This window comes from Papilio machaon, chromosome 24 (assembly GCF_912999745.1).
Source record: "Papilio machaon chromosome 24, ilPapMach1.1, whole genome shotgun sequence".
Lineage (NCBI taxonomy): Eukaryota > Metazoa > Arthropoda > Insecta > Lepidoptera > Papilionidae > Papilio > Papilio machaon.
Window position 1 is genome coordinate 4,838,004 of NC_060009.1, and position 25,967 is coordinate 4,863,970.

General features: G+C 33.8%; 2 protein-coding genes and 3 long non-coding RNA genes across 10 annotated transcripts; 4 read left to right on the forward strand and 1 right to left on the reverse strand.

Annotated features, from left to right (window-relative positions):
* Nucleotides 1-2,240: 2,240 nt before the first annotated feature.
* On the reverse strand, nucleotides 2,241-5,690 carry LOC106717374 (peroxiredoxin-2). Its single transcript, XM_045683942.1, has 7 exons — nucleotides 5,510-5,690; nucleotides 5,383-5,431; nucleotides 4,370-4,511; nucleotides 3,940-4,075; nucleotides 3,504-3,606; nucleotides 2,897-3,025; nucleotides 2,241-2,386 (listed from the first exon to the last, which is right to left on the reverse strand). Exons 1-7 carry the CDS (start codon nucleotides 5,540-5,542, stop codon nucleotides 2,295-2,297), a joined length of 684 nt encoding a protein of 227 aa, XP_045539898.1. The 5' UTR covers nucleotides 5,543-5,690; the 3' UTR covers nucleotides 2,241-2,294.
* Nucleotides 5,691-6,797: 1,107 nt separating this feature from the next.
* LOC106717376 lies at nucleotides 6,798-8,607 on the forward strand. 2 transcript variants are annotated; one of them, XR_001357332.2, is made up of 5 exons: nucleotides 6,798-6,854; nucleotides 7,442-7,518; nucleotides 7,796-7,832; nucleotides 7,948-8,021; nucleotides 8,102-8,607. It is a non-coding gene; the product is annotated as an uncharacterized LOC106717376 (long non-coding RNA). The 2 variants fall into 2 exon arrangements; XR_001357331.2 differs by having other exon boundaries at nucleotides 6,804-7,219.
* Nucleotides 8,608-12,536: 3,929 nt separating this feature from the next.
* Nucleotides 12,537-13,306, forward strand: LOC123722375. The gene is made up of 2 exons (XR_006756477.1): nucleotides 12,537-12,663; nucleotides 13,021-13,306. It is a non-coding gene; the product is annotated as an uncharacterized LOC123722375 (long non-coding RNA).
* Nucleotides 13,307-19,126: 5,820 nt separating this feature from the next.
* Nucleotides 19,127-20,442, forward strand: LOC106717375. Its single transcript, XR_001357330.2, has 3 exons — nucleotides 19,127-19,278; nucleotides 19,431-19,532; nucleotides 19,613-20,442. It is a non-coding gene; the product is annotated as an uncharacterized LOC106717375 (long non-coding RNA).
* A 2,821-nt stretch (nucleotides 20,443-23,263) lies between these two features.
* LOC106717367 lies at nucleotides 23,264-25,700 on the forward strand. 5 transcript variants are annotated; one of them, XM_014511227.2, is made up of 6 exons: nucleotides 23,264-23,360; nucleotides 23,490-23,598; nucleotides 24,167-24,237; nucleotides 24,371-24,586; nucleotides 24,901-24,976; nucleotides 25,420-25,700. In XM_014511227.2, the coding sequence occupies exons 4-6, from the start codon at nucleotides 24,371-24,373 to the stop codon at nucleotides 25,647-25,649; spliced, it is 522 nt and encodes a 173-aa protein (XP_014366713.2). In that variant the 5' UTR covers nucleotides 23,264-23,360; nucleotides 23,490-23,598; nucleotides 24,167-24,237; the 3' UTR covers nucleotides 25,650-25,700. The 5 variants fall into 5 exon arrangements, with proteins under 5 accessions (XP_014366713.2, XP_045539998.1, XP_014366714.2 ...); XM_045684042.1 differs by lacking the exons at nucleotides 23,264-23,360; nucleotides 23,490-23,598 and adding an exon at nucleotides 23,615-23,658; XM_014511228.2 differs by lacking the exons at nucleotides 23,264-23,360; nucleotides 23,490-23,598 and adding an exon at nucleotides 23,615-23,638.
* Nucleotides 25,701-25,967: the final 267 nt, after the last annotated feature.

Here is a 25,967-nt window from a genome sequence, read left to right on the forward strand (position 1 = left end):
TGTCACTGTTTAATGAAAAACTGTATCTAATACATTGACTTAACATTTACTGTTTTAAATAAATAAATGTTATAAACAAAAATTTATTTCATTGAATCTAAACCTAATCTTACTAATATTATAAATGCGAATGTTTAGATGGATGGATGTTTGTTTGAAGGTATCTTCGAAACGGCTCAATGGATCCTCAATGAATTTTGCGCAGATGTAGAACACATAGGCTATTAACTAAGATTTTTTAATTCCGCGCGGACGGAGTTGCGGGCGACAGCTAGTAGAAATTATAATGCCATTTTAGCGAAGCTTGGAAAGTATTCGACGTAGTTAACATTGAACAAATTTACAAGTTTATGTTCTGTACATAAAATAAAACTATTCTATAAAACTATAAAATAGTTTAGTCTCCTTTACTAATAAGGAAAGAAGGGGAAGTGGTTTTGACGCATTTGGATTTTTTTTAACAGTGGTAGACGCCAGCAACAACAACATCGGTTGCACGCCCGGTGAAATACCACGACCACCACCGAATTTCACGTTTCGTCTGATGATTGTGGTGCCAGAGGCCTAATTTTAGTCCACTTTCCCTTCCCACCCTTTTTTTAAGAAGGAGAGGATGAGAATGGTATGGGGATTTGTCGGATGAGGGGACGCATAGGAAGGGAAAATATTCTCTTTCTGTGCGTCCCCTCCTCGGTTAATTAAAGGTAGGTAACGCAACTGCAATTGCGGAAGTCTGAGCAGTGGTCGCTTCATTATTTCAACGAATCAGGTGGTCACTTGCTCGTTTGCCACCTTATGATATAAGAAAACTGAGAAGAGAACGCATAAGAAGGGGATAAATCCTCTTTCTGTACGTCCCCTCTTCTGTCGATTTAAGATAGGTGACGCATCTGAATGTAATTGCGATCGGGGTAGACCTAGTGATAGGTAACGGTCCCTCTTTGATTTCGGTGTATTCAGGTGGCTACTTACTCGTTTGTCACCTCATGATATAAAAATTAAAAAAAAAAATAGCTTTTGATCAGGTTCTTCGTAATCTATATCTACCATTGAAGATTTAAAGTTCTTAATGTTTTTCGCGCGCATATATTTTGTATCATCATCAGCCTTTGTCTGCCTACTGTTGAACATCATCATTGAAATATTATCAATAGTGTATGTGAGTTTGTATTTATGTCAATTATTTTTGACCCCCAGAGCCTAAAAGATTGTATTCCTAATCTTCCACTGAGTGTCATAGAGTACATAGTCCTTTTTTGTTTTTTTTTTTATTAACAAAATGTTTTAAATAAGGTAAACGAAGTCTTTAAATGTGCCGTTTCGTGTTGCGACCACACCCATCGTACATCAAAATCAATACGATCCGTGCTATATACTAGATTTATCTATGTTTTCCAATATGGCGGCTGGAGTCTGGGATGTATTGATTTTTATTGCATATACATACTAGGTATTATATCACATATCGCTACAGCTAAAATTACTGCGTAGTTTCATATAAGACAATTTCGTATCGGCTGATATTATAAATGGCAAATTTTAGATAGATATGTGGATGTTTTTTTAGCTTTTGGCTGCAAAACGGCTTAACGGATCTTGATGAAATTTGGTACACATATAGACAATTTTCTATATATTACTTTAGTTTTAAATGCCATCAAAAGCTATATATATATATTATTGTTCGACGTTGTAAAATATCGACTAGAACAGTAATTGATCAAACCTGGATAAGCGAGAGCCCAAAAAAAGACCGCGATATTTTTCTCGTTTATAAGGGTTTCACTTTAACCAGAGTTTTTAGCTTATGCAAATTGCCCGTCGTGACCGGACTAAGACTAACACTACTTGCTTACCCAGGTTCGTATAGTACAGGGATCCCAAAACTATTTTGGACAAGTGACCCCCTGTTCCAAAATGAACTGTACCTAAACCCCCACGGCCAAATTACCTACTTTTAAGGTCAATTATTATTTTTCATTCTGACTTAGGTCAATAGAAGAAGACAGAGTGAGAATTAGCAATGCTTTAACCACTCTGGGAGTCCCTGGTGTCGTACTTTACTTCTTAGCCGATTTAAAAAAGAAGGAGGTTATCAATTCGACTGTTTTTTTTTTTATTTTTATAAAATCTATTCGATAAGAAAATAAAAATGCACATTTCTTTTAAACTTCATTTATTCCTATTAATTAAATTATTTCGAGAATTTTACATTCATTTAATTAATTACATTCACCATATCTATTTATTTATTCTTACACCCATATACAAATAACGTAAATTAAAAAACAGTATTAATTAGCTTTTTTGAAGTATTCTTTACTCTCTGTGGGGCTGGGTTTTATGGTAGCAGCATTTGTCTCTGGATTCCAATTTGCTGGGCATACTGTAAACATTAAATTAAAAAGAAATTAGTTATTTTTTAATAACCAGTTAAAAAACGTCATAACGGTTAAAAACAGTTAATGTTTTTCAAAAATAATAACATAACTGTTAAAAATAATCGTTATAAAAATAAGTTATTATAACTAGCAATAAACAGTTATTCATTTAAACATACATCACTATACTTTAAATTTAAATTTTGAAAAAAAAAAAACGAATGAAAAAACGCAATGGCCGCCGTGTATGAAATTTGACATTTCTCAGTTTACATAATTTATAATAAACTAGCTTTTACCCGCGACTTCGTCCGCGCGGAATAAAAAATAGAAAACGGGGTAAAAACTATCCTATGTCCGTTTCCTGGTTCTAAGCTACCTGCCCACCAATTTTCAGTCAAATCGATTCAGCCGTTCTTGAGTTATAAATAGTGTAACTAACACAACTTTCTTTTGTATATATAGATAAAAAGCCATATATTCTTTGATTATTGAAGTAATTTTATTAAATTTACCTTCTCCATGTTTGTCAGCAAATTGGAAAGCCTTCACCAATCTGAGTGTTTCATCAACAGACCTGCCCACTGGTAGGTCATTGACTGACATATGTCTTAGAATTCCATTCCCATCAATAAGGAACAAACCTATAGAAATTAAAGCAATTTAATACATTTTACTAATATGATCAAGTTTAGATGGATGGATGGATGGTTTGAAGATATCTCCGGAACAGCTCAACATAGTCAGGAAGAACACATAGGCCACTTATTATGTTTTTTTTAATTCCATGCAGACATGGGCGAAAGCTAGTACACTTTGAAAAATACTCAACTATATATATAGTATTCTTGGAATTTTTTAATACTCCCCAAAGTTATTACCAGAAGTACACAACAAGTACTTGAAATTGCAAAAAATGGTATTAACCTTTACTTTTTTGGTGATACCGGATGTTGTCATATTTAAGGAATTAATGTCTTTAACAAACTCATTTGTATCTTAGGCATTTTATCAAAGAGTATTAAATAATTATTCTTTTAATCAACTATCTAACAATCTAAAACTAAATTAAATTAAGACAAAGTTAAAATATTTTGGTACAAAATTATAATAATCTCTTACCTCGCAAAGCAAATCCTTCGTCTAATAACACTTCATAGTCTTGAGAAACTTTCTTCTTGTAATCAGCTAACAGGGGAATTTCTAATTTTCCTAATCCGCCATCCTAAAAAACATAAAAAAATGCTTAATCACAAAAATTATTATTAAACATGTTTATTTACAGAAGGTCAAATGAAATCTAAATCACAGAATTCACATGTTATTTTCAAAACATATTTCACAAAATTAAAATGCAAACTATACATTCATAAATGATCAGAGGAGGGGACATACAGAAAAGGGATATTTACCCTTCTTATACCTCCTCTCCCCACCACATTCAATTTCTCTTCCTATCCTTTTATTATAAAGACTAAAATATAGAAAGGACCATACACCTGCCAATACTGCTGCGGACTCTATCACTATGTAATCAAATATTTAAAGAATTAATTACCTTCCTTGGTGTATTTGTCCATGCCAAGTGACTGAACTCGGAATCTGTTGAAACTCCAATAACTTGGCATTGTATATTATCAAATTCTTTGCTTCTTTCACTGAACGCAATCAACTCAGTTGGACAGACAAATGTGCTGAAAAATTTAATATTTATATTTATAACATTCAATCTAACCATCTTAACTAATAAATCTATGTCTTTACTGAAAACAGCAATGATAAAAATTGATTTATTTCATTTGACAAAGGATAGTGGACTTTAATAGACGGATGGATTTTAACACTAATGTGTTAAAAATCCATGGACATCAGCAACTTCAGACGTAGTGCATATACACTGCTGATCTTTTAGAAAAAGATATGCTCTTTTCTTGATGTATCCTAAGTCGTACTGCTTCAGAATAAGGTGTAAAATATTAATAACTTACAAATCTAGAGGGTAAAATAACAGAACCACATATTTTCCAGCGTAATCTGCAAGCTTTACTTCTTTAAATTCTCCATTCACAACTGCTGTTCCCCTAAAGTCAGGTGCTGGTTTTTGGATTTTCGGTGCAAAAACGGCACTGGCTGAAATAATTACATTTTTATTATAAGTCCTTAACAAATTGATATCGCTGATAAGATGTAGGAGAGTAGGCTGTGATGGTATGGTCATATAATGAGGAGGCCGGCAGACTATGTCGGTAATTTAGCACTACATCTTTCCCTTCCCGGATGCAGATCCAGAGGCAGACCCAAAACTAGATGGAAAGATGTAGTGCTAAAAGACATAAGTGAGTGCCAAGTCTCAGATGAAGATGTCGAGGACAGGGCGAGGTGGAGGAAACTGATTGGAAAAGCCGACCCCACTATCATGTGGGATACGAGCTAGGCAGAAAGAGAGAGAGTCCTTAACAAATTGTACTTTAGGATTTTTATGTAAAAATCAACAAATTGATATATACTCTATTTGTAGAATATAAAGACTAACTAACAATAAGACCTATTACAGTTTTTTTACTTTACAGCCTTGATTTGAATTATGTACATAATAATTTGTTTCTTCTCATTAGACATGTTTTTTTTATGATTGTATTTGTTACTTCGTTGTATTTGAGACTATGCTATATTTGTTCAGTAATCCCACAAATCAATCTAATGTAAATTTTTTGTAGTTAGTACATAAAACCAGGTTATTTTTCAATCTTGTTAGAATTTCAAATTTCAATTCGATAGTTGTTATCAGTGACCTTCAGTGATTTTCAAACTGTAGTCTAATTTATTCATCATCAGCCCAATATATGTTCCTATGGGGCTCGAAGCCTACCTTAAATCAGGGGTGAATAGGGCATAGTCAACAGTTGATATCTAAATCTATAAAATGACAATGTCATTTTTTGTTATAAATCGAATTAGTTTAATGATAGTGAGTGTATGCCTGATTATGTAATCTACTTACTTGTAGAGAAATTGGTTTTCTTTAATACAGAAAGTCCAGGTGCCAGAACCTTAAAGAAAAACAAATATAATAAATTCAAATACGTCTTAAATTATGCTTCTACGAAAAACAGATAAAATGTGCTTACCTTACGCAATGATTGTTTGATGAAAAAGGACATTTTGAAACTCTATTAAGTATTCTTCCTACTCCGAAAGGCTGTGTTTAGTAATATCAGAGAACTTTCTCGTAATATACGAATAACCGCAACAATATTGGTCTGATAAAATTTTAATGTGACAGTTTGACACTGCTCTTTACTTTAACAGTTGTCATTTTGATAGCTGACAACTGACACATTCTTTGATTTTTTCAATGGCAAGAGTTTTACAAGAAATGCAAAGTATGAAACATTAAATCAATTACTACTTTTTACCTGGATATAATTGATTTTTTTTTCTTATTGTTGTTATTTTAAAATGTAATTTATAAATAAGAAGATATTTTAATGAAAATGTTACTGGTTATAATTAAACTATTGTGCAACGAAATGAAATGTGTATAACTGAGTTATAACCAGTTATAACGAATAGTATGCACAACGAAAAACATCGATTTTGGAACAATATACGTTCCAAAATCGATGTTTTTCGTTGTGGAACGTATATTGTTCAAGTTTGTTAATTAATATGTATATTACTAATCGTATTTGAAATAATTTCTTGGAACTTTAGAACGATATATACATGATTTTTACGATTTAGAGTTTACGTTATTGATTGATGCTGTAAAAACAGTTGTTTTATAAACATACATTTTTAACGTATTTTTGTTTCTTTCTTATCCTAAAAGACACCGCTAAAATTTACTTTTTTCAGAATATATAAACGATATTGGGTCAGGGGGGTGCAAAGAAGCGGGGAGAGCTGTATCCCGTCGTCTCCTAAATCGATAATGGGAGTCTAGATGCGCAGGTCAACCTGTAGACCTAAATATAATGTGTACATATATATGTCGTAGCGTCGGTTTTTGAAACAAAGGCCTTTGTTCGATTTTCATAGGAAACGAAAAATCATAATTTGTTAAAAATTGTAAAATAACTTTCAATAATGCAACAAATTTGAATCAACGGAAAAGCATAGACTCATTTAATTTCAGAACTAAAATATCAATATTTAAACTATTTTCTATTAATATACTTATTTATCTCGACAGAATTACTTATGTTACCTATATTACTTATTAAACAAATAAAGTATTACATTTATTTTCCTTTTATTTTGTATTTGTGGAAGGGGTTTTTTCTAGAAACTTACAAAATGGCCGCTGCCACGTCGACAACGCATGCGTAATCAAATCAAACGAGCTCGATTGATCGAGTCTTCCCATCTAGATTTACCAAGTCCCAGCCAGCGCCCTGCTCTTCAATCGTTCTCGAGCCTTCGCGGAAAGTGGTCGTGTTCTTTGCAAAATTAATTCGCGATGTGAATTTTGTAATAAATTTTCAGATTTTCTTGATTAGATGAGTTCGCGTTGTTTCTTTTTGTATTATTCAGTGAATTATCGTGTGATTTAATGGTTTAGTGGCTATTTGGAAAGCGAAGGCTCGTGATACGCGCTTTTTGGGCGTGGCCACCCCCCTTCCCCTTCGGCCACACCCATTCCCTTTTCTACCTTTCCCTTGTGTATTGATCTGTTCGTAACTTTGATGTAGCGCGTACAAAAAATGTTTTTTCTTCAAATCTATTTAATGTGGCATTTCGACTTACAGATTTTTTAATATTCAATTTAACTTTGAATTTTGTATTTGGAAATTACATTTTTTTGACAACAATATTTTGCATGCAGTGTATTTGGTGTACGTGTCCTATTTGTTCTGTGCTTATATGTATGTATTTATTTATTTTTAACATAAATATATTTTATATATATTCTATACGTAATATAATGTTTCAGTTTGAAAGCTCTTTTAATACAGTTAACGACAAAAGCAATAACACCGATTTAATTTTATTAATAAAAAAATACTTAAATAGCTATAAAATAATTCTTTGACTCTAATATTCAATTTCAACAACAGGTGGTGCAATAGGGTGGTATAACCCATATTATGGCAACGCTTGGCGAATTTTTTGCTGTGCATAAGAAGCGAAAAATGTAAGTTTGTAAATTTTTTTTTTATTATTTCTTCCATGCGTAGCTTTAAATCAAACTTGCTTTTGTTTCCCACTGCTTTTAATAATAATAATAATAATGTTTATTTAATTCAGACTACAAAGATCCATATTATTATATATACTAGGGTTAGTAAAGGCTTAATAAGTTTTGTTTTGTTCTCCATATTATAAGAATTTATGTTTCCCATTTTATATTATATTGTAAAATGTTGGCTTGCTTGTTTGTACATTATCTTGATGATTATTTCATCTTTCAGATGGCTAGAAAGAGATCAGCTTGGGCGATCACCAACGGTGAGTCTCCACTGTCTTGACACTTGTATAACAACAATATTTCATAGATAATAAAAAATGTTCTTATACTTGTGTTAAGACAGTTGAAATTCACAGTAAAAAAAACATTGTTTAGAATGCCCGCGCTAAATTGAAGTGGATGAATACAAGGAGACTGAGAATTAATTGAACACGATAACTCGTTAATCGGTTAGTAGAGCATTTTATATTTTATATTTTTTTATATATTATAAAATACGTCAACATTTGAATATAAATCTTGTTCACAGTGATAATAATCTGAGATCGAAGTTAGTAGAAAAACAATCGGAATGGAAATGACTTGAAAAGACAAACTAGAGATTGAAATTACAAGCATTCAAGAATAATAAATTGAAAAATTTTGAACCGGAAATCATTAGAAATTAAAATAAAATCTGGTCAATCAACCGAATGAGATACCAAAAGACAAAAGAAATACAAATAAAACAATAACCAATTGAAAACTCCAATTACAATAGAAGTCTACTCGTTGGCCTTTCTGGCATACATAAAAGAATTTTACGTTGTTCTAAACTTGAATCGTAATACGACAAAATCTTTGAAAAGACCACTTTATAGCTGACGTTTGGCTCTGTACCCGCCCCTCCTTTCTTTATCCTTTTTATTTGTATCTTTTGTTTCTAGAGCGTCGGTGGCGTAGTATTTAAACCGGACTTGTAATATACAAGTCCGGCTTCGATTCCCGCCATGTACCAATGTGTTATTCGAATTTCGAATTGCATATGTACATTTATCCGACGTTCTTACGGTGAAGGAAAACATCGTGATGCAACCTGCACATATCTGAGAAGAAATTCAATGATATGTGTGAAGTCAACCAATCCGCACTGGGCCAGCGTGGTTGACTATGGTCTAATCACATTAAACATTGTGTATCAGCTGATGTGGACCTTTTGTGTCTATGATACAATCTACTAGTTTTTTTTTCTACCTTCAAATTAATCGCGGTGTTTTTTGATCTAATTTGGTGATTGAATCTTTGGTACTCGGACTCAAACACCAAAATATAAAGTAGTGTTTACTCTCAAAACACTACGTACTAATTTAATTTTCTTGCACGTAAATGTTTTGCATGAAGGTTATTTATTTTATGCTTATATAATATATATGTATTTATGTATTTATTTATATATAATATTTAAATCGACAAAAAAAGTTTATTTTAATAGTATATTGTAGGAGATTAACGTGAAATTAACAAAATAAACCGCCAATTTTAAAGCTGTTTTAAAGTTTTCAACAACAACAATAACACCGAAATAATTTTATTAACAACATTGACAAAGCTCTAAAATAATTCTTTGACTCTAATATTTTATTTCAACAACAGGTGGTGCAAACAAGAATGTTGGCTTGGATAGTTCATGAATTCGACGCCTGGCGAAATAATTGCAGTGCCTAAGAAGTGAAAACGGTAAGATTTTGTTCTAGAGCAGTGATTCTCAACCACTGTGCCGCGGCACTTTTGTGTGCCGTCAAATTTCATAAGTGTGCCGCCAAATTTTGCAAATATATGTTAATATTATTAAATAATATCTTTTAAAAAGAAAAATATTTTTAACATGAATATATGTTTAAATCCACAAAAAAATAAATTATTTGATTATTTGCTTTGCATCGCGGTTTTTCTTAGTGCCAAATTATGATGAAGCGGCGTGCATAGCAATAGAAATATGTCTCAAGTCGGCGCACACTTCCCACTTCTGCGTACAAAACGTGTTGTTTTAGTGATAGTTGGGATTCACAAGGTGTTGCATAGTACAGCCATAGCACAGCCCATAAGTCCTTTGAAAAGTAAAATTTGAATAAAACGAACAGGTCGCGCGTGAGCAGTGCAGGGGAAGCGGGGGGAGTAACTTCGGTTTCTGGGAATTTAGTCGCGATGGAGCGTTTTACCGGAGCGGACCGTGCGTTTTTTTTTGCGCGAGTTTTATAAAAACGACAATTCGGCAACCGTTGCGCGGCGTAAATTTCGAGAACACAAAGGTTTACACAACTTTGTCGACACTCCAACTCTTCAAACGATTAAGAACTGGGTTGCTAAGTTCGAGGAGACCGGTTCGACGTTAGATAAACCGCGGTTGGGTCGCCCAAGGACGTCACGTACGGAACAAAACATAGACACAGTGACACAGTCTATTCGCGAAAATCCGACACAGTCAACTCGTAAGCGCGCCAGAGCATTAAACGTATCCAGGACATCGTTACAACGGATTTTGAAGAAAGATTTACATATGCACCCTTACAAAATTCAATTGGTTCAAGAATTAAAGGAAACTGACGGTATTCAAAGACAAAATTATGCGAATGAAATGTTGAATCGGTTTACTTCCTTCAATAACATAATGTTCTCTGACGAGGTTCATTTCCATCTTAACGGGCATGTAAGTAAACAAAATTGCCGCTATTGGAGCCCCATCAATCCAAAACTTAAGCATCAGAAGCCCTCACATAGTCCGAAAGTGACTGTTTGGGCCGCTATGTCAGCCCATGGTATCCTAGGGCCTTACTTCTTTGAGGATGGCAGAGGGCGCGCAGTTACTGTTACGTCGGAGTGATATGTGGCTATGATCGAAGAGTTTTTCATACCAGAATTGCAAAACTTTTCAGGCTTTAATGCCAGGACGTGGTTTCAACAGGATGGGGCCACTTCTCACACCTCTAACACTGCTATGCCCGTTATCCGTCAACTTTTTTCTGGCAAAGTGATCTCTAAGAGAGGAGACATTTCCTGGCTTCCACGTAGTCCAGATCTGACCCCGATGGATTTTTTTTGTGGGGCTACCTTAAGGCTAAAGTATACGATATAAACCCGCGGTCAATTGAGGCCCTAAAAGAAAACATCCGCAGAGAAATGACAAGCATTTCAGCAGTGACGTGCCGCGCAGTCATCCACAATTTTAGACGTCGTTTGCAAGAGTGCCGTGATCGCAACGGATTACATTTAGAAGATGTTATTTTCAAAAAATAATTCCCGTTTTTTAAGCATTTTTGTAAATACAAATTTAATTCATAATGTAATTAGTTTTATTTTAATAATTTTTTTTTCATATCAAAAGACTTATGGGCCACCCTTAGTTACTGCACCTTTTCTTTCGTTAAAATTGGCAAATGTATGTGATTCGGTTTAATATTAATTTATTTGCATGTAGTGTCAATTTATAAATTTGTAAACTTTTTAACTTTGCAGTACACATATCCAATGATTTACACGGTACTTGTTTTACACGGTTTTTTTTTGTTTTTATCGCACTACTAAATGCTACTGTGATTGAATACGTGCGCTGTGTACACATCTTACGGGGAATCCCGAGCTTATGTGCTGACTTGCTGAGGCGCACACTGTATCTGTATTTCTTCGCATAAAAGTAGAATGGCAGAAAAATTGTTGAAAAAAAAAATAGCGTCTAGAAATGTCATATAGATACAATTAATTTTATAAAGTTGATAAACTATTTATGCAGTGTGTTGTAGTAAGTAAATAATTTTTATCTTTTTCTTTGTGTGCCGCCAAATTTTGAAATCGTTAAATATGTGCCGCAACAAAAAAAAGGTTGAGAATAACTGTTCTAGAGTATGATTTATTTTAAATAAATTCATAAAGTCACTCAAAGTTGTTCCAATGTACTAGTTCCAATAACCAAGTATGAGAGAGGTGGTTCAGAAGTCTGTAATGCGAATATCTGCCAACCTCTCTGTGATATTGGCGTTTTCTTGAAAGAACTAATTTTTTCTTGCAGATGAACCAACTCGGGTGTAAAAGAAGATATGAAAGAACAAGAATATAAAAGAAAAGAATAAGAATATAAGAACAAGAATCGATAGACAGTCGATCACTGTATTGCAACGATATTGCCATCCCGTTCGTTCTCTTTGTAAAAAACTGAGATGGCGAACATGTTCTTTTCTATGTGTTACTGTGGATTTGAACTGCAGTGACATTAACATTGATACATATTGTCGTTTCTGTTTTTTTCAAAAAGAATGTAAGGAATGCCAATATTTGTCTGCAGTCGAAATACATCGAAGAAAATCATACGACAGTCAGTCTTGAAAAAAAGAAATTGAGAGTTTAAAAAATACATATGACTTGTTATTTTGATACAAAAATCGCGATTCGACGTTATCTACGCTACAAAGAACCCTGACAATTAACGGGGAGAATCAGCACCAACATTTTGAATAGGCCACTTTTTAATGGCCCGTTGGCTATTTGGCCACACCTAATTTCCCTTTTCTTCCTATTCCTTCATCCATTTCTCCATTTTATACCTTTTGTATCGCGCACAGACAAATCTGTGGTTTTTCGTCTACCCTCAAATTAATCGCGTTGTTTTTTGATCTTTTTTGGTGATTGAATCTTTGGTACTCGGACTCAAACACCAAAATATAAAGTAGTGTTTACTCTCAAAACACTACATATTCATTTAATTTTGTTTTTAGTGATTATTTTTCCCGAAGGTTATTTATTTTATGATTATATAATATACGTATTTATGTATTTATGTATATACTACATTTAAATCCACAAGCAAAGTTCATTTCAATAGTATCGTAGGAAAATTACGTGAAATAACAAAATAAACCGCCAGTTTTAAAGCTTTTAAAAAGTTTTCAACAGCAATAACACCGAAATAATTTTACTAACAACATTGACAAAGCTCTAAAATAATTATTTGACTCTAATATTTTATTTCAACAACAGGTGGAGCAAACAAGAACATTGGCTTGGATAGTTCATGAATTCGACGCCTGGCGAAATTCTTGCCGTACCTAAGAAGTGAAAACGGTAAGATTTTGTTCTAGAGTATGATTTATCTATATGTATAAAAGAAAGTCGTGTTAGTTATACTATTTATAACTCAAGAACGGCTGAATCTATTTGACTGAAAATTGGTGGGCAGGTAGCTTAGAAACAGGAAACGGACATAGGATAATTTTTACCCCGTTTTCTATTTTTTATTCCGCGCGGAAGGAGTCGCGGGTAAAAGCTATTTTTAAATAAATTCATGAAGTCACTCAAAGTTGTTCCAATGTACTAGTTCCAATAACCAAGTATGAGAAAGGTGGTTCAGAAGTCTGTTATAATCTGCCAACCTCTCTATGATATTGGCGTTTTCTTGAAAGAACTAATTTTTTCTTGCAGATGAACACCAGCTCGGGTGTAAAAGAAGATATTAAAGAATAAGAATATAAGAACAAGAATCGAAAGACAGTCAATCACAGTATTGCAACGATATTGCCATCCCGTTCATTCTCTTTGTAAAAAACTGAGATGGCAAACATGTTCTTTTCTATGTGTTACTGTGGATTTGAACTGCAGTGACATTAACATTGATACATATTGTTGTTTCTGTTTTTTTCAAAAAGAATGTAAGGAATGCCAATATTTGTCTGCAGTCGAAATCCATCGACGAAAATCATACGACAGTCAGTCTTGAAAGAAAAAGAAAGAAATTGGGGGTTTAAAAAAACAAATTTGACTTGGAATTTCGAAACAAAAAATCGTGACTCGACGTTATCTACGTTACAAAGAATCTTGACAATTAACGGGGAGAATCAGCACCAACATTTTGAATAGGCCACTTTTTAATGGCCCGTTGGCTATTTGGCCACACCTCCTTTCCCTTTTCTTCCTATTCCTTCATCCATTTCTCCATTTTATACCTTTTGTATCGTGCACAGACAAATTGTTTAGTTATTTTAAACAATCTGTGGTTTTTCGTCTACCCTCAAATTAATCGCGGTGTTTTTGATCTTATTTGGTGATTGAATCTTTGGTACTCGGACTCAAACACCAAAATATAAAGTAGTGTTTACTCTCAAAACACTACATATTCATTTAGTTTTGTTTTACGTAAATATTTTTCACGAAGGTTATTTATTTTATGCTTATATATGTATTTATGTATTTATGTATATATTATATTTAAATACACAAACAAAGTTTATTTGAATAGTATCGTAGGAAAATTACGTGAAATAACAAAATAAACCGCCAGTTTTAAAGCCTTTTTAAAGTTTTCAACAGCAATAACACCGAAATAATTTTATTAACAACATTGCAAAGCTCTAAAATAATTCCTTGACTCTAATATTTTGTTTCAACAACAGGTGGTGCAAACAAGAACGTTTGCTTGGATAGTTCATGAACTCGACGCCTGGCGAAATAATTGCAGTGCCTAAGAACTGAAAACGGTAAGATTTTGTTCTAGAGTTGATTTATTTTAAATAAATTCATAAAGTCACTCAAAGTTGTTCCAATGTACTGGTTCCAATAACCAAGTATGAGAGAGGTGGTTCAGAAGTCTGTTATAATCTGCCAACCTCTCTATGATATTGGCGTTTTCTTGAAAGAACTAATTTTCTCTTGCAGATGAACACCAGCTCGGGTGTAAAAGAAGATATGAAACAAGAATCGATAGACAGTCGATCACTGTATTGCAACGATATTGCCGTCCCGTACATTCTTTTTGTAAAAAACTGAAATGGCAAAAATGTTCTTTTCTATGTGTTACTGTGGATTTGAACTGCAGTGACATTAATATTGATACATATTGTTGTTTCTGTTTTTTTCAAAAAGAATGTAAGGAATGCCAATATTTGTCTGCAGTCGAAATCCATAGACGAAAATCATACGGCAGTCAGTCTTGCAAAAAAAAGAAAGAAATTAGGGTTTAAAAAAACAAATTTGACTTGGAATTTCGAAACAAAAATCGTGACTCGACGTTATCTACGTTACAAAGAATCTTGACAATTAACAGGGAGAATCGGCACCAACATTTTGAATAGGCCACTTTTTAATGGCCCGTTGGCTATTTGGCCACACCTCCTTTCCCTTTTCTTCCTATTCCTTCGTCCGTTTCTCCGTTTATACCTGTTGTATCGCGCACAGACAAATTGTTTAATTATTTTTTAACAGTCTGTGGTTTTTCGTCTACTTTCAAATTAATCGCGTTGTTTTTTGATCTTATTTGGTGATTGAATCTTTGGTACTCGGACTCAAACACCAAAATATAAAGTAGTGTTTACTCTCAAAACACTACATATTCATTTAATTTTGTTTTACGTAAATATTTTTCACGAAGGTTATTTATTTTATGCTTATATATGTATTTATGTATTTATGTATATATTACATTTAAATCTACAAGCAAAGTTCATTTCAATAGTATCGTAGGAAAATTACGTGAAATAACAAAAAAAACCGCCAGCTTTAATGCCTTTTAAAAGTTTTCAACAGCAATAACACCGAAATAATTTTACTAAAAACATTGACAAAGCTCTAAAATAATTATTTGACTCTAATATTTTATTTCAACAACAGGTGGTGCAAACAAGAACGTTGGCTTGGATAGTTCATGAACTCGACGCCTGGCGAAATTCTTGCCGTACCTAAGAAGTGAAAACGGTAAGATTTTGTTCTAGAGTATGATTTATCTATATATATATAAAAGAAAGTCGTGTTAGTTATACTATTTATAACTCAAGAACGGCTGAATCTATTTGACTGAAAATTGGTGGGCAGGTAGCTTAGAAACAGGAAACGGACATAGGATAATTTTTACCCCGTTTTCTATTTTTATTCCGCGCGGACGGAGTCGCGGGTAAAAGCTATTTTTAAATAAATTCATGAAGTCACTCAAAGTTGTTCCAATGTACTAGTTCCAATAACCAAGTATGAGAGAGGTGGTTCAGAAGTCTGTTATAATCTGCCAACCTCTCTATGATATTGGCGTTTTCTTGAAAGAACTAATTTTTTCTTGCAGATGAACACCAGCTCGGGTGTAAAAGAAGATATGAAACAAGAATCGATAGACAGTCGATCACTGTATTGCAACGATATTGCCGTCCCGTACATTCTTTTTGTAAAAAACTGAAATGGCAAAAATGTTCTTTTCTATGTGTTACTGTGGATTTGAACTGCAGTGACATTAACATTGATACATATTGTCGTTTCTGTTTTTTTCAAAAAGAATGTAAGGAATGCCAATATTTGTCTGCAGTCGAAATCCATAGACGAAAATCATACGGCAGTCAGTCTTGCAAAAAAAGAAAGAAATTGGGGTTTAAAAAAACAAATTTGACTTGGAATTTCGAAACAAAAATCGTGACTCGACGTTATCTACGTTACAAAGAATCTTGACAATTAACAGGGAGAATCGGCACCAACATTTTGAATAGGCCACTTTTTAATGGCCCGTTGGCTATTTGGCCACACCTCCTTTCCCTTTTCTTCCTATTCCTTCGTCCGTTTCTCCGTTTATACCTTTTGTATCGCGCACAGACAAATTGTTTAATTATTTTTTAACAGTCTGTGGTTTTTCGTCTACTTTCAAATTAATCGCGTTGTTTTTTGATCTTATTTGGTGATTGAATCTTTGGTACTCGGACTCAAACACCAAAATATAAAGTAGTGTTTACTCTCAAAACACTACATATTCATTTAATTTTGTTTTACGTAAATATTTTTCACGAAGGTTATTTATTTTATGCTTATATATGTATTTATGTATTTATGTATATATTACATTTAAATCTACAAGCAAAGTTCATTTCAATAGTATCGTAGGAAAATTACGTGAAATAACAAAAAAAACCGCCAGCTTTAATGCCTTTTAAAAGTTTTCAACAGCAATAACACCGAAATAATTTTACTAAAAACATTGACAAAGCTCTAAAATAATTATTTGACTCTAATATTTTATTTCAACAACAGGTGGTGCAAACAAGATCGTTGGCTTGGATAGTTCATGAACTCGACGCCTGGCGAAATTCTTGCCGTACCTAAGAAGTGAAAACGGTAAGATTTTGTTCTAGAGTATGATTTATCTATATATATATATAAAAGAAAGTCGTGTTAGTTATACTATTTATAACTCAAGAACGGCTGAATCTATTTGACTGAAAATTGGTGGGCAGGTAGCTTAGAAACAGGAAACGGACATAGGATAATTTTTACCCCGTTTTCTATTTTTATTCCGCGCGGACGGAGTCGCGGGTAAAAGCTATTTTTAAATAAATTCATGAAGTCACTCAAAGTTGTTCCAATGTACTAGTTCCAATAACCAAGTATGAGAGAGGTGGTTCAGAAGTCTGTTATAATCTGCCAACCTCTCTATGATATTGGCGTTTTCTTGAAAGAACTAATTTTTTCTTGCAGATGAACACCAGCTCGGGTGTAAAAGAAGATATGAAACAAGAATCGATAGACAGTCGATCACTGTATTGCAACGATATTGCCGTCCCGTACATTCTTTTTGTAAAAAACTGAAATGGCAAAAATGTTCTTTTCTATGTGTTACTGTGGATTTGAACTGCAGTGACATTAACATTGATACATATTGTTGTTTCTGTTTTTTTTAAAAAGAATGTAAGGAATGTCAATATTTGTCTGCAGTCGAAATCTATCGACGAAAATCATACAACAGTTTAAAAAAAAAGAAATTGAGTTTAAAAAATACATTTGACTTGTTATTTTGATTCAAAAATCGCGATTCGACGTTATCTACGCTACAAAGAACCCTGACAATTAACGGGGAGAATCAGCACCAACATTTTGAATAGGCCACTTTTTAATGGCCCGTTGGCTATTTGGCCACACCTCCTTTCCCTTTTCTTCCTATTCCTTCATACATTTCTCCATTTTATACCTTTTGTATCGCGCACAGACAAATCTGTGGTTTTTCGTCTACCCTCAAATTAATCGCGTTGTTTTTTGATCTTATTTGGTGATTGAATCTTTGGTACTCGGACTCAAACACCAAAATATAAAGTAGTGTTTACTCTCAAAACACTACATTTTTCATTTCGTTCATTTAATTTTGTTTTACGTGAATATTTTTCACGAAGGTTATTTATTTTATGCTTATATATGTATTTATGTATATATTATATTTAAATACACAAACAAAGTATATTTGAATAGTATTGTAGGAAATTTACGTCAAATTAACAAAATAAACCGCCAGTTTTAAAGCCTTTTCAAAGTTTTCAACAGCAATAACACCGAAATAATTTTACTAACAACATTGACAAAGCTCTAAAATAATTATTTGACTCTAACATTTTATTTCAACAACAGGTGGTGCAAACAAGAACGTTGACTTGGATAATTCATGAACTCGACGCCTGGCGAAATTCTTGCCGTGCCTAAAAAGTGAAAACGGTAAGATTTTGTTCTAGAGTATGATTTATTTTAAATAAATTCATAAAGTCACTCAAAGTTGTTCCAATGTACTAGTTCCAATAACCTAGTATGAGAGAGGTGGTTCAGAAGTCTGTGATATCTGCCAACCTCTCTATGATATTGGCGTTTTCTTGAAAGAACTATTTTTTTCTTGCAGATGAACACCAGTTTGGGTGTAAAAGAAGATATGAAAGAATAAGAATATAGAAGAAAATAATATGTGTATAAGAACAAGAATCGAAAGACAGTCGATCACAGTATTGCAACGATATTGCCATCCCGTTCATTCTCTTTGTAAAAAACTGAGATGGCGAACATGTTCTTTTCTATGTGTTACTGTGGATTTGAACTGCAGTGACATTAACATTGATACATATTGTTGTTTCTGTTTTTTTCAAAAAGAATGTAAGGAATGCCAATATTTGTTTGCAGTCGAAATCCATCGACGAAAATCATACGACAGTCAGTCTTGAAAGAAAAAGAAAGAAATTGGGGGTTTAAAAAAACAAATTTGACTTGGAATTTCGAAACAAAAAATCGTGACTCGACGTTATCTACGTTACAAAGAATCTTGACAATTAACGGGGAGAATCAGCACCAACATTTTGAATAGGCCACTTTTTAATGGCCCGTTGGCTATTTGGCCACACCTCCTTTCCCTTTTCTTCCTATTCCTTCATCCATTTCTCCATTTTATACCTTTTGTATCGCGCACAGACAAATCTGTGGTTTTTCGTCTACCCTCAAATTAATCGCGTTGTTTTTTGATCTTATTTGGTGATTGAATCTTTGGTACTCGGACTCAAACACCAAAATATAAGTAGTGTTTACTCTCAAAACACTACATATTCATTTAATTTTGTTTTTAGTGATTATTTTACCCGAAGGTTATTTATTTTATGCTTATATAATATACGTATTTATGTATTTATGTATATATTACATTTAAATCCACAAGCAAAGTTCATTTCAATAGTATCGTAGGAAAATTACGTGAAATAACAAAATAAACCGCCAGCTTTAAAGCCTTTTAAAAGTTTTCAACAGCAATAACACCGAAATAATTTAATTAACAACATTGACAAAGCTCTAACATAATTATTTGACTCTAACATTTTATTTCAACAACAGGTGGTGCAAACAAGAACGTTGGCTTGGATAGTTCATGAACTCGACGCCTGGCGAAATTCTTGCCATGCCTTAGATGAGATCACGGTGAGTTTTAGGACTAAAGTTGTTTTTAGTTTTCATTATTGATTCTCGTGAGCTTACGCTTATGCCAAAGAAGTTAATAATCTTTGCCTATCACTTGTTTAGTTATTCGCTTTATTACTTATATATTCTTTGAAACATTCTATTAATTTTAGATGGAAAGCAAGAGACCAGCTCGGGCGTTAAAGAAGATATGGAAGCGGATGAAGGTCAGAAGACAGAAACCCTGATTTTAGCGCGTGATTACACGTAAACGGGTTAGTATAAATACATTTTATTTTTTCTATATAATATATTATTGAATAAGTCAGAATTTGACCATATATTTTGGTTACAGAGATACTTACTGACTTTTTTGGAAGAATCTCATGTGATCAGGAAAACTTTAAGTATGAGTGTGGAGGGGTACAACCCCTAAGGGTGGGAGATAGACCTAGAAAAAGATGGGTGGATTACGTGAAAGATGACATGATAAAGAAGGAAGAGACAACTGAGATGACGGTAGACAGAAACAATGGAAGGAGAACAGAGGACGGAAACCCGGTGCGTCAACCCTAAGTAAGTGGGACAAGGACAGGGTGATGATCATGTGACAATCGTGAGGCGGATTACTGCATGAAGATTATAAAATTTGAGATGTCCGTGTATAGAAGTCAGAAATAGAAGGACAGACGGTTTCTACTAGATACTACGTGATTATAATGATGAGATTTGGCCAAGAATAAATAGTTGCACTTGCAAAAACCCACTCTCTCGTCCTATATACCGTAATGCTATGATCCAGTTGCCTGAAACCACTGTTGATAAAAGAGGATACAGTAAATCGACTGCCAATCAAAATAGACTCTGATTGTCGAACTCTAATGCCTGCAGTTTAAGGCACACACCCTATCAATAATGCAGCCTATGACAAAACAGTTATACTTCTTGGAACTATATAGGGCATTCTTATCTAATCAGACTCTCCAACTGTTTTGGCTTTTATGAGATATTTTTAAACATAAGTTGAACTGACGTCTATATTTCAAATTAAACCCGAAGATTATGGCCGAATTTGCATCGAACCTGGAAGAATTTCACATGTTCACTTTACACCAGTAAAAAATGCGCCATAAAATTTGGATAAACCAAAAAAATGTTATCGAAATCTGAATCCAAGCTACTGAAGTCACAAAGAAATATAAAAATAGGTGTTTATCAAGCCTATGACATCATAAATCCTGCCAGTTCAAAAATTCAACCCAACAATTTCTCATCATTTATCTAAAGATGTCGAAATTCCTCGAATTGAATTTTCATCAAAATCTACGTGGATATGAAGAATTATACACATTCAGAAGAAGTGCAACGAAGTAACATCGGCAGCCCATTGACTTAAAGATCAAGTCCCATTGACTTAAGGCGCAATACACATTTAGCCCGCCGGGCTGCCATACGTCGGCAACTTTTTGTCGGCGGCTTCACTTATTAGAAGTCGGAAAATTTGGTCGGCGGCATGTCGGCGGCTTGACATGAGAAATTGAAGCAGTTAGTGATTGCCGCGTGTCGATAAAGGTATATAAAGGTCGAGCGTGCCGGGCAATTGAGCGCAGGCGTACCCGAGCCGCCAACATATCGGCGGGTAACACGCGCGGGCGCATGTTGCCGACATGATTATTTTCATACAGGCAGCCGGGTTGTGTCGCCGGGCTTTGTCGGCGGCCCGGCGGGCTCAATGTGTAATGCGCTTAAGGATTTTTTCGTAAGCGTAATACGGATACTGTTAAATAGTTATACTGATGTCTAAAGACGGTTGAAAAAATTATAATCGGCTGTTATTTTTCAGAAAAATATGATATAACCTCATAATTAATTAATTTAACCGTCAATTGTAATATTCTTAACAAATTTATTTACCATGTTATTTTAAAAAACTCAAGGAAAAAGATTTGTTTTGGATAGCTGTAATTTGTAGTTGTAATAATTTTAAGTTGTGGAATTAAGTTGTGGCTCAGGGGTTAAGCACTTGACTTGCAATCCACAGGTACTGGGTTCGAATCCCGCCATGTACCAATGTGTTTTTTTGATTCTCGATTTTACATATGTACATTTATCCGACTTGTCACCCCTAACTTGGTAGGCTCCGAGACCCTCAGTGGGGACGCATAGTGAACTGATGTGTGTGATGATGATGAATTAAGTTGATAATGAAGAATGATTGATGAGTGAAGTTGTTGATAAGTGCTTTATGTAAAAGTAAGTGGTGGTCAACATACTTAATTGTTCAAACATTGTTTGTTTTAACTTTTACGAGTAAAATCTCATTTACACAAGGGAAGTTTCGAAAAAGAACTAGGTAATTTCTCGCCTAGGTTATAATTTCTCGCATCATTTTAATCAAACAGTATAAATTTCGTATCTTGAAAGCAATAATCTCCCAATAAACTCTTACGAGAGTGCGTATGTACACAGGTCGTACGATTTTCAATGGCATAAAGACAATGGTCGAAAATTTAAATTTAGAATTGCGAGTCTTGCATGAAACGCTTCGGAGCGATTTGTCGAAACAGCGTTAACGCGTGAAGAGTTTCATATTCGATTATCGCCCAGTGAAAACTCGTTCAAGAGAGAAATCATGGAAAATCGTACATGACTATTGTCTGCACGATACGATTAACTAAACAACCACGGGCGAGAAATTCCTGGAAAATTCTCGCATACGAGTTTTATTCTTCTCAAACGTACGAAACTCTCCTTGTGTAAAAGATGTTCAAGTTTTAATGAATTACTAGTTTCTTTTTATTATACAAAAGGATAATTGTGTCGAGTCAATATCTATTTGCTTTGTATAACTTTTTGGCCTGACATTTTCAATTGTTGTGATAGCTAAAATGGCTATTAAAATGAACTATGTTATCCACAAATGAACAAGATATTTTATTTTATTTCCCATTCTATATACACAAGTAAACATGGGTGACGATGGTATGGGAACATTATGTTTAGCTGATATCATCTTCCTACCTTTATCGCATTCAGCTCAGTAGAAGAGGTTCGCTTTCTCAAGAGAAATCTTACGATTATCACTCCTGTTATTAATCCTGTCACCTCTCACATAATCCATTGTCTTCCTAGGACTACCTCTACCGAGGTAGAGTCGCAGATGAAAGCATAACCGTACCCGTGGCCTCGCCACCGTGGGTTGGAGGAACAGTGAAATTCAGTGGGTATGCTCAGTGGGTGCAGAGTGCAGAGAATACATAAAGCATTTCCCAATGAAAAAAGGGCTACCTCTACCGGTGTACCCCTCCAAAATCATATATACAGTTGGCCCTCTGCCATGCGATCTTTCTATCCTCATATAATGCTGATACCGTACCAACCTTCTGCTTTTCAATTTTTCCATCACTGTTCCTACTTCCTCTAATATACTGTTTATAGATCATGGAAGGTAGCAAATAGAGTAAATGGTTCACTTGATGTTAAATGAACACCTTCTATAGGTGTGTGAGTATTGAGGTGCAGTGTTGTCTACTTATAGACTGAGAAGATGACAGGAAAAAGGAAACCTCTTTCTCCTGCCTTTCCTTATAAAAACTAAAACTAAACTAAACTAAAAATTTTGAGCTCGTGGTATTTCAACAAGTCGTTGCCCATGTTTTGTTAAATGAAAAACAGAGTAACAGACAGATAAAGGAAAAAGACAAAGAGTCAGAAAGGACCAGGTCATTATACACACACCTATATCATTAAATAAATTTAGCATGAGGTTTTATCTTCTCCACTCTTTCGGCTTTTTGTTGCCAACATGTTGTTAGTGTATAAAATTCAAATATCATAATTTAGCTAAAATAAACCTGCAGTGTTGCTATTTTCAGTAAATTACAATAACTAACTATGGGTTACGTGATTTGACTTAAAAAATCACAATTATTTTAATGGCAACATACAAATTATTAGGTCAGGGGAATGCAAGAGGTGAGCTGGACTTTTAAAATAATCGATAATACAAGTCTAGATTGCGCAGGTCGACATGTAGACCTATACATATTATAGCGTCCCTTCTGAAACAAAGGCCTTTGTTTCTTTATCATCGAATTCAAAGGGTAATAAACTATTATAATAAATGACACTATCAAATAATAAGTGTACTAAATAATTGATATTATGAAAATGAATATTTTTCTTAATCTTAAAAATAAAAAGTTTTTAGGTTATTTTGTGGGAATTTGCAGGTAAACAAAATGGCGCTCGCCTAATCTAGAACTCCAGGCTACGCATGCGTATTTAACCGGGACGAGCTGAATCGATTGAGTATGATTCTTGTCACGGTTTGAATTTTGGGTAAGTTATTTGTCTTCTAGCCCCCGTTGAGTGTGGTCGTGTTCGTTAAGATATTGTTTGGTGTTGTGATACCTTTAAAAATGTCCTTTTTTATATTCCCTTTAATATTTTAATTTTCTATTGAATTACTTATAGTGCTATTTATTGATTTCTTTGAGTTATGTGATGGAATAGAATAGTACAGTGCTGTGAAAAAGTTTTTAAGATTTATTTTTAAACATAGCTACGCCCCATCCCTTGTTTCTCCTGTTGCTTTGTTTTTTTCCGATTACACTTGTGTCGTGTTAGAATGTTATTTGTTAGTGTTTTTTTTTAATTATCGCGTTGTTTTTGTTTCAATGTTATGATTGAATTTTTTTATACAACATTAATTATTTTTAATAATCAAAAATTCCGTGAATAATTTTAATTTAACCCTTTATTTTGTATACGCATGTTATATCTTTATTTATTTATTTATGCATTGCTTAAACGTTTAAACTTTTAATATTACGATTTGTAAACCACATAATATTTAAATTTTATTTGATTCAATTTAAGTCAATAATAATTAATATTTTTCCAACAGGTCGGACAAAGAGTTGACTTTGAGAAATTCAGTGAGTGCAGAAATACCAGCAGTGCTAGGATATAGGAAGGGTAAGTGACTTTAAAAGGACTATTTATACCCTACCAACCAACGAAATGCTTATATCTGTTCCATAATGAAAGCCTACTTCCTATTACGTTGTCTCAGTTCATTTGTTTTACATTTATGAATGTCTAATTTCAGATGGAAGACCCACAGTCGAGTTTGAACCTTGATGAGGATGATATAGAGCATTTAATCGATCAGCAACTGATGAAGGATATAGAGGCCGTGATGTCTGGAAGACGTATTGACGAGACAACCGGCGAGCTGACGACAGCACCGCTCGGAGAAGAGTACATCATGCCCAAGTTGCAAAGTGTGAAACCTGAACCACTTGTTGATCATTATTATGATGTGGTAAGTAAGTTAATGATGAAGATGGGAATGATAGATTGATCTGGATGACGTAAATTTGATGCGCCCCACATAGAGTGGGACAACGACTGATCGCGGAACATCGGCACGTCGTTTGTGTTTAATCAGCTCTTGCCAATAAAGACGGATACGTATGCCTTTTCCTCAAATAAAATCATGTTTTGAATTGCAAGCAATTGTAATTTTCTAACGTAAATACCACTCCGATACCTAAACTAACAGCGAGAATTACTATCAATATTTTAAATAAATAATTTAAAAATATGTTAAATATTAAATTATATGTTCTTTTTCAGCCAAACGAGAGTCGAATTCTGCCTAAGAATCACAGGGACAGGATTATTCTTAGGAACTTCATGCGCGGATGCAGAAGTAATTTTTTTTTCAATTATTTTTAGCGCCAGCTAGTTATCAATTCGAATACCTTTAATTTAATTTATGAGTAATAATTCCCATTATTAATTTGCCTAATCTAATGAATTGCGACTTTAATAAACCATTTCTAATATCTGCTAACGTATATTCACTGACCTCTATACATGGATTGGTTAAGCTGTTGTATTTTGTGCGTATTTGATTATCGCCATTTTTACACAGTTGGCAGCAGTGGTAAGGATTCGAACAAATAATAGTAAAACAGTCAGTAACATCAACAGGCGCATTTAAAGCGAAGCAAATGCTGTCATTTCTAAGCAAAGACCTGTCCATTTAGAGATCAGTGCTTGTAATGTGGTAGAGTCCGCTTTCTTTGTTAATTTCTTCAACTTCATTATGTTCTCGACGTTGTTGTTAAACATAAAAATGTAATTTTTCAGCCAATCCGTATCCCGAACGTGGCTCCGTTATAAAAGTAAAACTATCAGAGAGCGTGGAGGAAATAAAAATGGATGGAGGGAAAACTAAGGATCTAGTCGTCGAAAAACATATCCAATTGGATTATGAAACCGGAGTATGGGCTCGCATCAAGATCTACCGCGATCTCCACGGCATGGTAGTGCCAACGCCGATCTTGCCATCAAAAAGTAATAAGCGAAAAAGGAATTAAAAAAAATTGTCATTTAATTGGCCAGTTACTTATATATACGATAATAAAATGACAAATTAAATAATTGGAAAGAAAAAGAAGAAATATCATCAAGTTTTTTAAAAATCTTTCAAGCAAGTTTTCGGATTGTCATGATTCAATTTTACCAGAAAAAGCGGCAAAAGATTTATATCCATCCAAAATTGCCAGCTACTAAAAAAAATAATTTAAGTAATCAGTTTAATGTAACTTAATTAATTACACTGATTAATAAATAAACATTTTATTATATACATTTAAAAAGTTTACTTTATATTAAGAAACGAATAAACAGCACAA